Raw genomic sequence first — 15,168 nt, forward strand, 5'->3', positions numbered from 1 at the left:
GTCCGCCGGAAGCCCCTGCACTAGCGGAACGACCTCGGCGGGGCACCCTGGCCCCAGCTTCCTCCACTGTAAGCAGGGAGGGCTGCGCCTGGTTCGCGGGGTGGCCGAGACAAGCCGAGGGCACAGCCCGGTGCCTGCGCGGGGACCCAGTCGCCTCCAGCCCGTTGCGGAGAGCGGCGCCTGCGGGACAGGAGGACGGATCACGGTCTTGTCTTTTTCTGCGCGACCCCCATACAATTTTTTTTTTAATTCCCATAAATGGGCGCGCTAAAAAAGAAAGGACAGGCTTGAGGGAGAGGCTAACCCCAAAGTCAGGGGGTCGGACCCCGAGGGATCGCAGCCGGTCCGGGTCTGACCCGTCCAGGTGCGTGAGTCCTGGCGCTCGCAGGCAGCGGCAAGCACCCCGGAGACCTGCTAGGGGCCCGGACGGAGAGCCTCCGAGGCAACATGTTGGCCAGTCCTCCCACTTCCCACATTCCTCAGCTCTCCGGGCCGTTCTACCTGTGCGTCTCGCTGGTTGAGTCGACCTGGGAGGGCTTCCCGCAGAGCCTGGCCGCCCTTTTCCTGCTTCGTCCTCAACCTTGGCCAATTAGGTTGAAGTAGATGGGCAGGGACTGGGCCAAACAACGCTCTTATTGGGCAGCGCACTTGGGGGCGGGACGAAGGCGGAGCACTCGCCAAAGCGGAAGTGGTCCGTCGCGTCGCTGATTACGTAATGCCACGGCGGCTGAAGCGATTTCGCTGACCCGTGTGTGCGCGGCGAGCGTCTCCCAGTGCCACCCGCTCGGCTCCTGTGCCCGCGACCCCGGCCCCGACTCCAGCTGCGGCCGGACCGCCGTCTGAACATGGACTCTGCTGGCCAAGGTAAGCTGCGGGACTGCTGCCTCCGGGCCCGACCGGCCCGCGGCCCGCCCCTCCCCAGGTCGCGTCTCGGACGCTCGGTCCCCTGCCCTTCTCCCCCGCCCCGCGGCCCCTCTCGGCTCCCAGGCGGTCGCAGCGTGTGTTTTCCGCTCCCAGCTGGGACCGCCGCGAGACCCCGCGGCACCAGCCTCCCTCGGGCCCTAAAGCGTTGGGCTTCCTCACCGCAGGCAGCTCTCGTTAGGTCCGCGCCCGTTGTGCGTGCGCTGGGCCCTCGGAGACGTCCCTCTGCACCTGGGCCGAGGTGTGCGCGGCTCCCGGGGCTGGGAGGCTGGGAAGGTGAGGCCGCCCTCGCCGTCAGCGCGGCGCCCCTTGGGTGGCAACGCTGCTCGGAGCGCAGCAGCCGCCGCAGAGGCTGTCGCAGGGCGAGGAGAGCGCCGTGAGGCAGGGGCACACCCGACAGGCCCGGCCTCTCTCCGGGCCGACGCCGGGCCAGGTTGCGGAGGCGGCTGGCGGCGGGCGTGGCGCGGGCCCGGAGATTAAATCTCGGGAGGTGGTAACTGGTCTGTCTCCCATTACGAGGCTTGGGGGGGGGGGGGCGCTAAGTTTCTGTTCACAGAAGCGCGCTGGGTAGTTTCAGGGCGCTTTTCTTGGGCTCTGTCAGCGTCTTAGTTAGACGTCAGGGTTCCCGGGTCCTGGCCGTGGTCTGTAGGTTTCCTGCCTCTGACGCTGCTCACAGAGCAGTTGAGCCCTCGACGAGGCTTTCCGCTGGTTTGCGTCTTTAGTTAGTTAAGCCTCGCAAGCACCGGATTCCGGTCGTGAGAGTGACCGAGAACACCCGCTGAGCACCTGCTGCGTGCCAGACGCCGTGTTAAGCCTGCTTCTGAAATTACCTCTCTGTTTCCAGAATCGCCCTTTGAGGTCGGTCCTCTTACTGCTCCCAACTGCAGACGGCTGCCCAGGGCTCCGGAGCCGGGCTCGCGCAGGGCGAAGGGCCTGCCTGGGCTCGCTCTCGGGGGTTCCTCGGTGAGACCCTGTCCCGCCTGCTCCATGTGGCGAGGCCGGTGCCACACCGTGTCTGTGCTGGCGGGTTCGGCAAGGGCCGCGTTTCTGCCCTGTGGTGACTTCCGTGGGATCCAGTTCTAGCTTTCTAGCCAGAAGCTGCCCAAGGACCTTCATTAATTTTTTTTTTTTAAAAGAAGAGAAAAAGTGTAGAGATTTCAAGGCACGTAGTGGATTTGAGTACGTTCAACACGGTGGATACAAATGCTGAAGTAAAATCACATAGGTTGATCCCAGTTAGGAATCAGAATCTGTTGATTTCAAAGTGGACGTGCTCCATTTTGTAAGCATCTGTGGAGCCCCAGGGAAGCCTCCGCACCAGCCCCACCGTGTGGGTGGCACGTGTGCAGGGAACCAGGCAGCCGGCTGAGTGGAGCATCTTTGGTTTTAAGTGCCTCCATCTGCACTTCCCAGGCTCTGCGGTTTCTGCAGTAGACGGACAGGTATCCACTTAAAAACCCTTCTATTTCTCTCTAACCCTTCGTGCTTTTTACTTAATTATAAAGGTGCTGAGCACCCTACAAAGGCTGTTTCTGCACAGTGTGCCGATCCTATAAAAGCACTAAGTGACAGTCATGTGGTCAGAGTAGGAGAGAACGGAAGTGGATTTCTGTTTCCTTGTGTGATGTATCGCAAACGCTGAGTGCAGACAGGAAGATTCACTTAATACGAAGAGTGACTAGAAATCTGGACTGAGCTGGGTGTGGCAGGGGAGTGCAGGCTGCGGACCCTGCTGAGCCTGAGTGTCCAGGTGGGCGAGCAGGTGTTTTAGGGGGCGGTCCTCCAGCGGGGCTGTGACCAGAATGTGCTCCTCCTGTGTAATCGTACCGTTGCTTGGAAAGTGGTGCTTGTGTTTACAGCCGTATTATGTTCCTCGTCGCAGAGTTTTCCTGGCTCCGAGACGTGTTCTCATCAGAGAACCAGCATTTCTAGGCCCTGCAGGAGGTGCGGGTGGTCCGAGGTCTGCTCACCTCGGCCCGGTGGCCCAGGCCATCTTCCCAGAAGCTTTCAGAGAGGGGCTTTGCTCGGTGCGCCCTCGGGCCCTGCCACCTGTCCTTCTGCCCTTCTTTCTCCTCTGCCCCTGGGCCTCTCCGTGGCTTCTTCCCTGACACTTTCTGGGCTCCGCTTGTCTCCGGCAGATATCAGCCTGAACTCTCCTAGCAAAGGCCTGCTGTCCGGCTCCATGACGGACGTCCCAGTCGACACGGCAGTGGCTGCCCAGGCTCCTGCTGCGCAGGGCCTGACAGAGGCAGAGGAGGAGGAGCTCAGGGCCGAGCTCACAAAGGTGCTGTGTCTGGGCCGGCGGTCCTGGGGTCGGGGTGGGGGGGGCGAGGCTGGCTGGGCTGGGGAAGATGGAGGTCGTCCCCACAGAAACTGCTCTGCTCAGCCCTGGCTCTGCCCGGCGCCTCACAGATGCCCAAGAGGACAGTGTCTACGTGGGGACCACCTTGCGCACGCCAGCTGCCGGGCACTTCTCTGTGGGAGCTAACACCTCACATTGTCAAGACCCCACAAATCTTACTGCCCCCGGCTCTTAATTTCTGTTTCAGAAATACTTCTCTTGTAAAAGTGCTTCATGTGAGCTTTTTAAAGTGAGATTCCCTTAAGAGGAAATACGGGTTGAGATCAAAAGCCTCAGAGTTTAAGTATAAATTTTATTCAGACCAGCTTCCAAGAGTGTTTTCTGCTGCGTGATGCAGAGTTCGGTAATGACTCAGTTGAGGGTCCAGAGTCTGTGGACATGAACTTGTTAGTATCTGACCGTAGCATCCAGGCAGGCAGAGGCTGAAGCCCTGCTTCGCAAAGGCCTCTGCCGTGTCTCCAGAGACAAGCCCCATCTTAACACACCCTAGGTGTAGCCCTAGGTCTGGCCAGGTCCCGGGAAAGCATGCGTTTGTTTCTGAATTGAACAGCAGTTAAGAGAGGCAGTAAGAAGTCCGAGGACATGGGTGCTTTGCACTTGACTCCAAGTGTGTTGGCCTCGAGACTAAAACCGGGAGGTCGTTTTCAGAGTTGGATTGCAGAGTGGAGCTCTCGTGTGTCACTTAAACTTTTCAACTTGCGTGTCCCCAGGGTGGCTCTGCCTCTTGCCCTCGAGCCCTGTCCATCATTGCACCTGGAGGTGTCCCCACCTCAGTGACTGGTAATTGTTTGGCCTTAGATGATACCGTGTTTTTAAATCATTTCCTATTTCACTGTTAGGTTGGCCAAAAAGTCTGTTTAGTTTTTTCCTCAAATAAAAGGCATATTTTCCATTTTCACCCAATATTGATTTGGGTATTTTGAGTATGTCAGCTACTTCCTCCTATTGGTTTCTAGTGGGGAGAGGCCAGGAGTGCTGCTGCACACCTTCCAATGCATAAGAAAGCCCCACAGCAAAGGATATTTTGAAACTCCACAGACCACTTTTGACATGTTCAGTCAGTCCCAGCATCTTCTCCATACACAGCACAGGTCTCTTTTTGTGTGTCAGTTGCGTTTTTACCTTTCTTAAAATAACAGAGCATAATGTGCCAGGGTGTTGGATTTTTTCCATCTTCAATATTAAAATGGCTGCACAAAAATTCACTACTTCTCACAAGTTTTTAAAAAAACTGGCTAGTGTGGCTCAGTGATTGAATGCCAGCCTGTGAGCCAAAGGATTGCTGATTCGATTCCCAGGCAGGGCACCTGCCTGGGTTGAGGGCCAGATCCCCAGTTAGGGGCGTGCGAGAGGCCACCACACATTGACGTTTCTCTCCCTCTCTTCCTCCCTCCCTTCCCGTCTCTAAAAGTAAATCTTCAAAACACACACTGATGTGACAGCTGTCACAGTACAACCTACAAAATTGTTTCGAGTGAAGTTAAAGACAACTACATGCTACTAGGACCATCCTGTGGAAAAAATGGAACGAACTTGTGGCCAACCCAATAATTTCTAAAGGAGAATCTGGGGACGTGCAGGGCTCTTTAAGTTGTTTGTAGAGATTTCATCCAAACACGCGCTTCTTAAAGAAAGGGCTATTTTAGAATAGCTGTTCATGTAGGAGGTGGACATACTGAGAATTCTGGAACAGTGAGGCTCATGGGTGCTCCCTACTACTGCCACTTTTTATTTTCAAGACCTGAGGAGGTTCAGGGCTCTCGCTATTGCCCAATTGAAACTCCCTAAACACTAAAGTGCCTTTGCTTTGGCTTGTGACTGGCTTTTGCCAAGGCCTGTGACCTCAGGAACACAGGTGTTGTCATGAGAGCTATTTCTCCATCACCTGGGTGTCTGGCCATCTGTCTGTCAGTTCTGCTTCCTTCCTGCCGCATATGGAGTCCTCCCCAATGCAGGTCGGGCTGGCTGCCAGACAGTCCAGCTTCTGTACCCAAGCTCAGGCCCAGGGCCTGGTGGAGAAGGAGCCTCCCTCCGCTGACCCCCGTGCCCAGTCCCAGGGCAGAGCGCTGGCAGACCTTGCTTCGTCGTCCACAGGGCGGCATGGTGATCAGAGCCACCTGGCTTGGGGGTGAGCCGGTTCTGCAGCAGCACTCGGTGCAGGTGCCAGAATAAAACAGACGCCTGCTGTTGGCACTGTTCTTGAGCCGAGTCACGGTTCTGCAAGCAGACAGTTCTTGCGGAACTCCCAGCACCCTCTCACTGCAATCACTTCCTGCAGCGGGGTGGCTAACCATGTCCACCGCGTGCCTGTGCAGGTGGAGGAGGAAATCGTCACTCTGCGCCAGGTCCTGGCGGCCAAGGAGAGGCACTGTGGAGAGCTGAGGAGGAAGCTGGGCCTCTCGGCCTTGGAGGGCCTGAAGCAGAACCTGTCCCGCAGCTGGCACGACGTGCAGGTCTCTACCGCGTAGGTACCTGCTCTGCATGGGGCCCTGGGGGTGCAGAGGGCCATCTCACGTGGTGCCTCTGTCCGCCGGTGGGGTGGTGGCTTTTGGGGACGAGACGCCTCACAGGAATGGGCATCAAGTGCGCCCGTTTGGAAGTCGCCAGCCAGGGGCCCTGTGTCCTCGACCGGGCAGCCGTGCATGCACACACTCCGAGCCCGTGGTCGGCTGCGCTGCAGGAAGGCGGACGCAGCCAGCTGTCCAAGGGGCGAGGGGTGCGCACGGGTCTGCATTGGCGGGAGCCCGGCGAGGTCCTTGCTGAGCCTGACTTGCGTGTGTCCCTGTGGCTCTGCACCTGGGAGGGCAGTTGCAGGCCCCTCTGAACTGTATCCTGCGCAGCGGGGGAGGAAGTGTCTCCCCTGTCGAAAAGGCCATGTCCCCACAGAAGGGCAGGCTCCGCGCCGTTTCATGAATCTCACCTGTGAAAGCCCATTTCTCTCATGGAATCACAGGTTTTTACATCTGCAAGGGCGACTGTCACACAAGTGTTTGGGGACCATGTGCTGTTCACTTCCTGCCCTTGGCAGCACAGTGTCCCCGAGAGCTGTCTTGAGTTGAAGGACCAGACCCTGCCTTGGCCCGGCAGGAGAGCCGGGCTGTCCTGCGGCCGCCTCGCCGGGGCCTGCACAGCAGGTGCTGGGGGACTCGTCGTGTTGCCAGCCCGGCCTCCGTGCCCCTGGCATTCCTGCCCTTTGAAGCCTGAGTTGGAGTCGTGTTTCTGAACCGTTCACCGCAGGCTTTCTGTTTTAGCTATGTGAGAACGTCTGAGAAGCTCGGAGAGTGGAATGAGCGAGTGGCCCAGTCGGACCTGTGAGTGCCGTTGCCGCCCGCGTCTGTCCCCCTGTCCCCCTGCTTCTCGCCTGGCCGGTCTCGTCTCACACGGCGCTGTGCCTCACGCTCCCGGAGCAGGGCTCGGTCATGGGAGGCCGCCCCCTCAGCCCCCAGACCCCACCGCGCACTTCTCTCCGCCTGCAGGCGTCCCACGGGGACGGGGCCGAGCCGGCCTGGCCGTGTGTCCGGCCCGCAGAGACTCCTCAGCCTCCAGGGAGGGCAGGCGGTTGAGTGGCATCTGACCGGGGGGGGGGGGGGGGGCGTTCATTTACTTCGATCCTGCCCCCTTCCCAGGAACAGCTCCAGCTTTGCTAGTACTTAGGGGGTTCCGTGGGTTCTGGAGGCGTGGTCCGAGCTGCGCCGAGCGGCTGGAGAGCCTCCTCGTGTGTGCCGGAGCCCGGGCTGCGGGCGGCGGCGGTGGCCCCTCGCCTGAGAGCTTTCCATGAGGGGCTAGGACTGCCCTTGTTGGTGCTGCGTTCAGCTTCTAACTCTGACCTGGGTGGGGTCATATTTAAAAGCAGTCACTTTCTGGGGTTTTCCTGTCTTTCGATAAAAAGGGGGTCTGTCGTGGTTGCCAGAAGAAGCCCTTCTGTTGGGCTGGAAGGAAAGGCCTGCTACCCAGCTTGTCCTGACGGCGCCCGGGACCCGGGTTGGTCCGCTGTGCGCGGAGCCTTTGCAGGCTGCCGTCGCTAGGGGACTCTGGCAGCCAGTCCATGTCTCGTGCTGCTTGTGCGCTTCGTGGGCGGCGGGTGTGGCGGCTGTGCTGCGTCCTCAGGGCCCTGTCAGACGACACTGTCCGGGGTGATGTGGCGGCTGTCCCCAGGCAGCTCCCAGCATGGACTTCATCTGCAAGTAGACTCAGGAGACTTGAGTGCTGCTCTGTAGCACCAGCCAGCATCCCGTTCCAAGTCCCTGCAGGTCTGACGACTTGGAGAAGCCCGTGGCTCTGGGCGTGGACGTGTGTGGCCGGCAGTGGCCCTCCACGCACTTCCCCCAGGGTCTCGTCCCCTCCCGTTGGTGGGAAAGTTGTCCGGGTGATGCTTCCAAGCTGGAGGCGTTTCTCCGGTGACCGCCCAGATGGAGGGCCACACGGCTACAGGACGGCTGGCAGTGTCCAGAGGGGCAAGTGCAGTGGGGTGAGCGCGGCCCCCCGCCCGCGGGGCTGCGGGTCCCTGGCAGCTGGCGCCGCCACCCTGAGGCCTAGCCGTCTGGAGCTGTGCCAGGTGGAAGCGGTGCTGAGGCTGCCGGCCCCGCTCTCCGCCCCTGCCCCTTAGACACAGGCCACGGCCTGAGGGCCAGCCGTGCTGTCGGTTGGGAAAGGGCCACCTCGTGGGTTCTTCTTCACGGGCAGTTCTTGGCTGGTGCCGCACTGCGCGTGGCCAGCAGGCAAGCCCCTGTCACCAGCTGACTCAGTAGTCACTGCACTGAGTTCCTTGGCTGCAGGTGACAGAAAGCACTAGAGACGGTGCCCGTTTCTCACACGGACTCAGTGCAGGCTCATGCGCATCCTCTTGGACTTCAGTGTCCCAGCTCAGCCGCCTGTAAGGCTCTGTCTTTAAATCCTCTGCTTCAGACTGTTTAACTTCAACAAACCCCAGAAGGTTAATGTGGTCTCCTGTGTTTGTTTTTTGGGAAAGGCTGGGCTTGAAGGCAGGTTCTGAACTTGTGTTTCTGAAAGGAACGTTGTGTGTCCTTCCCTTGCACTTGGCGTCTTATCATTCATGCCTATGGCTGCAGGTGCACAGAAGACTGCTGCTTGCAGGTGATGTTACTAACTCCCTTTGAAATGAAAGCATTCCACCAGGCTAGGTCTCCGTGGGGGTTGGGGGCTCAGGAGAAGTTGTAGGGCCAGCTCCGGCCGGCTGGGTGCTCGGGGACCGCCCAGAGGCAGCGGCGGTGTGGGGCAGGCGGCGGGAGGGCTCAGGAGACCCCGGCTAGTGCTGCCTAGCTCTGCGTTCACCTGTGCCCAGGGCACGCCGCAGGGCCTGTGTAGGCTGGTGCCCGAGAGCCCAGCCACCTGAAGCTATTCTTTCCTGAGTCGCCAGGTTGGCCAGAAAAGAGCTGTGGGTTCAGGCTGCTGTGACTTGTTTGTGGTGGCAGCGGGACAAGGGACAAGAGCTCCCGGCATTAGCTTTTGAGTTTGGCCCAGGGGTGCTCTCGCTGTTCGCCAGGACCAGCCCCTAGAACTGAGGACAGTGGCATGAGGCATAGGTTCCCTGGTTCTGGATGGACGTGGCAAGACCGTGCGGCAGGTGGAGGGCTGGAGGGCCCTCGGGCTGACAGGGCTGGTGCTGCCCGGGCTGCACGTTGCGAGTGGGGGTGGGCTGTGGGGACTGTCCCAGGGCACAGCAGGGGGAGGCTTCCTGGAGGCAGCAGCAGGGAGCCCAGAGGTCGTTTCTGGCTTTGGCCCCAGACCCAGCGCCTCTGCAGCCCTTGCTGCTGCCTCCCGAGGCCAGAGTAACTGCAAGAAGATGAGAAAGGCAGTGGGGAGTGAGGGGCGGGGCCGCAGAGCGCAGTGCTGCTGCGGGCAGGAGGCCACGGCCTGGGGGTGCTGCCCCTCCCGGGACCTCCGTGGGGCTCGGGCCAGTGCTCCCAGCTGCTGCTGCATGCTGTCCGCAGCTTCGTGCCCTGGCTTGCGGACGTGGGTGGTGGGTGCCCCTTGAGTTTGGTTGGTGTAACTGTGCTTCTTCTTCCAGCTACAAGAAGACTCAGGAAACCCTCTCTCAGGCGGGACAGAAGACTTCCGCTGCTCTGTCCACCATGGGCTCTGCCATCAGCAGGAAGCTTGGGGACATGAGGTGAGTCCCCCCCTCCCTGGCCCAGCCCCTCCACCTGGAGGCCTGGGCCAGTCGGATGAGGTTTTTGGGGTTTTAGATCTTTTGGAGGTTTTGTGGGAAGCCTGCCAAGCCCCAGGTCTCAGATGCACGTGTCTCGGGAGCCCCTCAGCACCTGCTGGCCTGGGCACACCAGCCGCCACCAGGGGGTTCATGGACCCTTGTTTGCAGGGTGCGTCTGCTCCTGTTGGTTGCCTGTTTGCCAGTAGTTCTGTATTGCTCAGGGGAGGGCGGTCCCTGGTGCCTTTGCTTAACTTCTGGTGCTTGGGATCAGTGAAGACGGATGTTTCTCTTTGAAGTTCTTGGAGAATTATTTCAGCCTGGAAGTCGGCATATGGGTGAGCAGATGTCGGGCGGTCTGGCCGCCAGCACGCGTCTAGGACAGCCTGGTGTGTCTGGGGGGTGTGCCGGGCCCGGGGCTCAGGTAATGTGGTTGGACGCCAAGGGCCCCACTGGATGTGCTCTCTAAGGCTGACCACATCCTCATGGCCACCAAAGGGGCCTCTTGAGCACAGCCTGGGGGCCAGGGAGTGCAGCGGGGTTTTGGCGCTTGGTGGACTACTGGGCAGCACCTGCCCCTAGCCTGGCAGCCACGTTGTCTGCCTGCTGGGTGTGAGTTCTGGCTGGGTTGCTGCATCTGTGCCCCTGGCCCGGAGGAGGCGCGTGGCAGTGAGCAGCAGTGTGGAACGCAGGTCTGGCCCCTCAGGACCAAATCCCTTATTCTACAGTTCAGGGAGTGCGTCTCTGTAGCCGTCACCACATCCTGAGACGGTCACATGGTGGTGGTGCCTGTGGGCTTGGTGTGCCAAGTGTGGCATGGACCCCTCACCTCTGCCCTGCTTGGGTTAGGCGTTTTTCCAGCCCACAGGCCAGGCAGTTGCCACTTAGCCAGAGACGAAGGCAAAAATTAACAACCCTGGGGACCCACACAGCCCAGCACAAGATGGCTCGTGCCAGAGCCCTGCTCACCTTTTATTCCTGTTCGATGTATTTAGGTTTCCCTCAGCTGCATTTTGAAAAATTTCAAACCTTTAGATAAACCGAGCGATCAGTAGGCAGCCTGTGTGTTTGCCTGTGCCCTCCCACCGTGGGGCTCCGGCCAAGCTCCTGTGCAGCTGGGGTCCCTGTGGGTTGCCCTGTGGGTGCAAGGCTTGCCCAGTGCAGCGGGCATGTGGGCCCAAGAGGACCCCCCATGCCGCGGCCCTGCACTGCTAGCCTCCCGTAGGCTCCACGCTGCGTGGCTAGTGCTCGCCTGCGCGTGTTCCCGTCACGAGTCTCTTCTGAAATGAGCTGGGACACTGTCACCGCTGTGCTCTGGGATGTCTGCTTTGGCCACTTGAGCCATGCAGTGGTCAGCCCAGTGACAGACTGATGACACCTCCAGTGGCCTAGCCTGGCTCCCAGGGACTGCAGACCCCTCCCCCGCCCCACCCCACCCCCATCCTGGCACCCCTGGATGGAGAAGCGTGTTGGGTTGTGCCTGTTCCTTCCTCAGGCGCTGGTGTGACCCCAGGATTGAAGGAAGCAGCAGGGGCTGCTGTGCCCCTATGTGTCCTCCACTGGGGGTGCACTGCCACTCACTTGTAAATGTGCTCAGGGCGTCCTGGCTGGGAATGGGTGAGACGGGAGCCCTGGCACCGAGGGTCGTTCTTCATGGTTGGCTGCTCTGGGGGGTGGACGTGTCCAGTTCTCTGCTCACAGGCCTGCAGTTCGCTGCAGACTTATGGCATGGCCAGCAGTGAGCAGGTTTCCTGTCACGGTGATGCTGGGACGGCGCAGAGCATCAGCCCGGTCTCACTGTCCCTACCTGTGCGCACTCTGCGCTTTGAGCGTGGGCCAACGGGGGGAGCGCTGGGTCGCATTCAAGGTGCCAGGAGAGAGTGACCTTTCCTGCTGTATCTCACCTCGGGGACTCTTGTGTCTTCCCGTGGGGCTGTGAACTCTGACCTTTCCAGGTCCTAATGTGGCCCCCCGTCTCACCGTGTGGCTTCATCTGCTCGAGGCTGAGGCCCAGTCACTCCCCTGCTTTAAAGTTTGAGGTTGCGAGCTGATCACTTGAATGGAAGTCGGGTTCAGGGAGGTTTGCACTGAGAGTTTGCGGCTGGGTGACCCCTAATGGACATGGAAATGTTTAGGGCCAGGTCCTCCAGGACAGCTGCCCCACGCCAGAGACCACAGTGTGCCTGTCCAGGAGCAGCCATTTGTGTGCCCTTGGGAATGCGGTGTGGGTGGGAGAGGGGACTGCATTTGGCCCTGCTGCTACTGAGTGGTAGGGGCACATCAGGCCCTGTGCCACTTCCAAAACGGCATCCATGTTGGGGTGGCACCCAGAAGGCTGGGCAGTGGAGGAGGTGGCTGCGCTCCTCCCGCACCTCATCCTTGGACACATGCTTGTTTCTGGGTGGCTTTTGTCATCCATGGTGATGGAGCTGGGGCATGAAGGACTAGGATCCGAGGGTGCCCGGCTCTTACTGCTGCTGCTGCGTATTGGGGGGGGGGGGGGTACTGGCTTGGGTTCCAGGTGGTGGAGACGACCGGGTGTATGTCCCGCCTCTGTGCTACTCAGCTCTGGGGCTTCTTCCCTCCAGCCTTCAAACGGGGGTGCACACGCGGGCCCCCGTGCATGACCGCACTCAGCAGGGCAGAGCCACAGGGCTGCACACTTGGCAGTTGCGTGCTGTGTGGAGCTGAGCGGGGGCCTGGGTGGGCTGTGGCCTCTCCTAACACGCATCTCTTCTCTCCTCCTGCTGCTGCCTGTCAGGGCCCGCCCGTTCCCTCACTCCTTTAGGTAAGACTGGACGCGGGGGGCGCTTCTGCTTAGGGCGGGGCCCCTGCCAGCCGGTGGGAGGCGGTGCTGCGTGGAGTGGTGAGGGCCCTGAGCTGCCCAGGGTGGCCCCGTCCAGCACCGCGAGGCCCGCACCACCCGTGGCCGAGAGCACACGGCGGCTTCTCGAGCCCTGGTCCACGCCTCCTCGCCAGTGGCACGTCCCTTCCTGGACGCTGTGGCTGGTGTGCTCCAGCCAGTCCCCACAGAGCCTGTCCATCTACGTCCAGACCCGAGTTGATTCCCAGAAAGAGCCACATTTGTGGGGAGGGTCGTGCTGACTCCGGACTGTCATGCTGTCTGCGTCGTCCTCCCGAGTGGCAGTGCTGTCCCTTCGGGTTGAGTCTCTCGCTGGTGACGGTGAGCTCTTGCTGCACCAGGGCCGCAGTGAGACCCGTCTCCTGTGTCAGGCGCCTGTCTAGGCGACACCGGCACTGAGGTCACACACGCTTCTGGCTTGCGGTCTGGAGCCCACATGCAGAGCAGTCTGACTCTTAAGTGCTTTTACTCACCTGACCTGGTTGTTCCCCTTTTGCCAAAAAACTGTTTAACCTGCTGTGAAGTCAAGGAAGGACACCTGCCAGCCATGTGTCAGAAGCTTCCCCAGCATCCCAGGCTGAGGTCTCCCTTGCCAACATCACACTTCTGGGGTGACTTTGGGAGGGGAGAGGAGCCTTGGGGGGGGGTTTCTCCTGGCGAGGGGCCTTACACGGCTCCTTCATGCTTAGTCCAGTGGTGCTGGGGCCCTCGCAGGCGGGTTTCTCTGTGGTCTGAGCTGCCGAGCCCAGTGAGTGCCAGCCTGTCCTTGCCTTAACTCTCGCTCCCTTCTCTGCTTCCACCACGCTTCCAAGCAGCAGCTACTCCATCCGCCACTCGATAAGTATGCCGGCCATGAGGTAACGTGCTTGTGCCCTGCAGCTCCCAGAGCTGGGTGGGAGCGGGTGGGAGCGGGCGGCTTCCCACGCCCCAAACAAGGCCCACCGTCCCCCGGCAGCCTCCTGTCAGTGGGGTCTGGGAAAGAACCCTCCTGGGCCAAAGTGTCAGTGGGAGTGAGGCTCAGAGGAGACCGTTGTGCCAAATGCACTCCATGCGGAGCCTTCCAGGACTGCCCGTGGAGTCGGGCGAGGGCGGGGCCGAGAAGCTCCCACACATGCCGGGCACCGGAGGCTGCAGGTGTCTCCGAGCCTTTTTGGAGACTGTAGTATCAGCTTTGTGGCCAGTGTTTTCTCAGCGGGGCTCATCCTGTTAAAGGACTCGCAGCTGTCGCACTGGAGAGCTTGCTGGGGGTCCCTGATGGGTGTGTGCCCTGCGGGGCCAGGGGCAGTGGCCTTGTAGAGGTGCTGCCAGAACTGGACTGCTTGCTTTCTCCTCCTGTCCCCTCGCCACTCACCTGTCCCAGAATGCCCGGGTTTCCTTCGGCTTCATTCTAAAAGGGGGGGTGTGTGGAGGGTGCAGCAGAAAGGCGCCCTGCGTCTACCCGCTGGCCCGGCGAGGGGTCTGCAGTTCGCCCACGTGAAGCCTTGGGTCTCAGCAGCCGGGGGCTTGCATGTCTTCTGCCCGTGTGGGTGGCGAGTGTGGCTGGCCTGGCTCTGACCTGGTGAAGCCTCGTGAATGACCTGGGCTGGGTTCTCTGCAGGGGGTGCCCCCCTTCTTTTGGCAAGTCACGTGTTTGCAGTGAGACCTCAGGGTGCTGTCAGGGATCTTGAGGAGGACGACCCTACTCCTGAGGCAACATAGCTGGGTGCTCCGTACCCTGACTTCTGCTTCCTCTTTCTTTAAAGGAATTCTGCCACCTTCAAGTCACTTGAAGACCGAGTTGGAACCATAAAGGTAACTGCCGGGATCATTTGCTTCTCTTGGTGGAGTGTGACCTGTCACTTGGGTGGACTTAATCCTTGTAGATTCACACGCGGCTCTAAGAGCTAACACAGAGAGCTCCGGACCCTCTGCCATTTGGACACTGCAGTGTCACACCAGTGTATGACATTGACAGGGTAGGGAGCAGTCCATCCCACAGGTCCTTCCCGGTGCCCACCCCCTGCCTGCCCGGCCCTGGCTCCCCACCCATCTCTTCCCCAGCTCCACAGTTTTATCATCCAGGAGAGCCGTAAGGGAACCACACAGCGAGTGGCCTTTCGGGATTAGCTCTTGTCGCTCTGCGTAATTCCCTGGAGATAGGCCAGCCTGTGGCCCTGCCAGTGGTTGGTTCCCTGCTGTTGCTAAGCACTATTCACGTTTTGGAAATGTGTGTAGAGGACTGAACACCGCGAGTTCCTGGCAGGGCCTGAGGGCGGCTGGGCACTGCGCCATCCGCCCAGCATTTCCTCTGGTCTTTTTCTGCCCATAGTCAAAGGTGGTGGGTGGCAGAGAGGACGGCAGTGACAGCCTACCCTCCCCGGCTGGGAGTGGCGACCAGCCCCTGCCCGGCCACGCGCCCTTCTGAGTCTGAAGCAGCTCTGCCGCCACGGAGCCAGCGCACCCCCATCACGGCGGCCCCTCTCTGCGGCGGAGCAGCAGTGGCAGCAGGAGGACACGTGGAGCAGCTCTGAGGACCGTCATGCCATCCCCACGGGGTCGTGGCCGCTGCACACACCTGTCCTGGGGGACAGTCTTCTACACAGACAGCCAAGTTGGGAACTGCAGCTGATCTCGGCGCCCCCTTGCTGGGGCAGGACATGGGCGGGCGGGACAGGGCTCCTCCCTCTGGTGGTCTTGCTGGCTCCTCAGAACACTGAGAGCAGGGGAGGAAGGACAGGAATAAAGCCAGGGCACCCTGCAGACCCCTCCTTGCTGGCACCACACCCAGCAGGGAGTGTCGTCTGACCTGCGGTTGCTCTGTCAAAACGCTAAGCGAGGAAATTGTCTGTTTTCTGAGACCCTCCAGAAAGAAACTGG

At 60.5% G+C, this 15,168-nt stretch overlaps 1 protein-coding gene across 6 annotated transcripts; it reads left to right on the forward strand.

The window, feature by feature from the left end:
* The first annotated feature begins 733 nt into the window (after window positions 1-733).
* TPD52L2 (TPD52 like 2) lies at window positions 734-14,784 on the forward strand. Of its 6 annotated transcripts, XM_090286675.1 has the most exons (9): window positions 734-864; window positions 3,060-3,205; window positions 5,599-5,747; window positions 6,535-6,594; window positions 9,312-9,413; window positions 12,211-12,237; window positions 13,128-13,169; window positions 14,055-14,103; window positions 14,621-14,784. In XM_090286675.1, exons 1-9 carry the CDS (start codon window positions 846-848, stop codon window positions 14,714-14,716), a joined length of 690 nt encoding a protein of 229 aa, XP_090142801.1. In that variant the 5' UTR covers window positions 734-845; the 3' UTR covers window positions 14,717-14,784. The 6 variants fall into 6 exon arrangements, with proteins under 6 accessions (XP_090142801.1, XP_090142802.1, XP_090142804.1 ...); XM_090286676.1 differs by lacking the exon at window positions 13,128-13,169 and having other exon boundaries at window positions 735-864; XM_090286678.1 differs by lacking the exon at window positions 6,535-6,594 and having other exon boundaries at window positions 735-864.
* The last annotated feature ends 384 nt before the right edge of the window (window positions 14,785-15,168 follow it).

The sequence above is a fragment of the Furipterus horrens genome, unplaced genomic scaffold, assembly GCF_987537825.1.
Source record: "Furipterus horrens unplaced genomic scaffold, mFurHor1.1.pri manual_scaffold_8, whole genome shotgun sequence".
NCBI classification, from domain to species: domain Eukaryota; kingdom Metazoa; phylum Chordata; class Mammalia; order Chiroptera; family Furipteridae; genus Furipterus; species Furipterus horrens.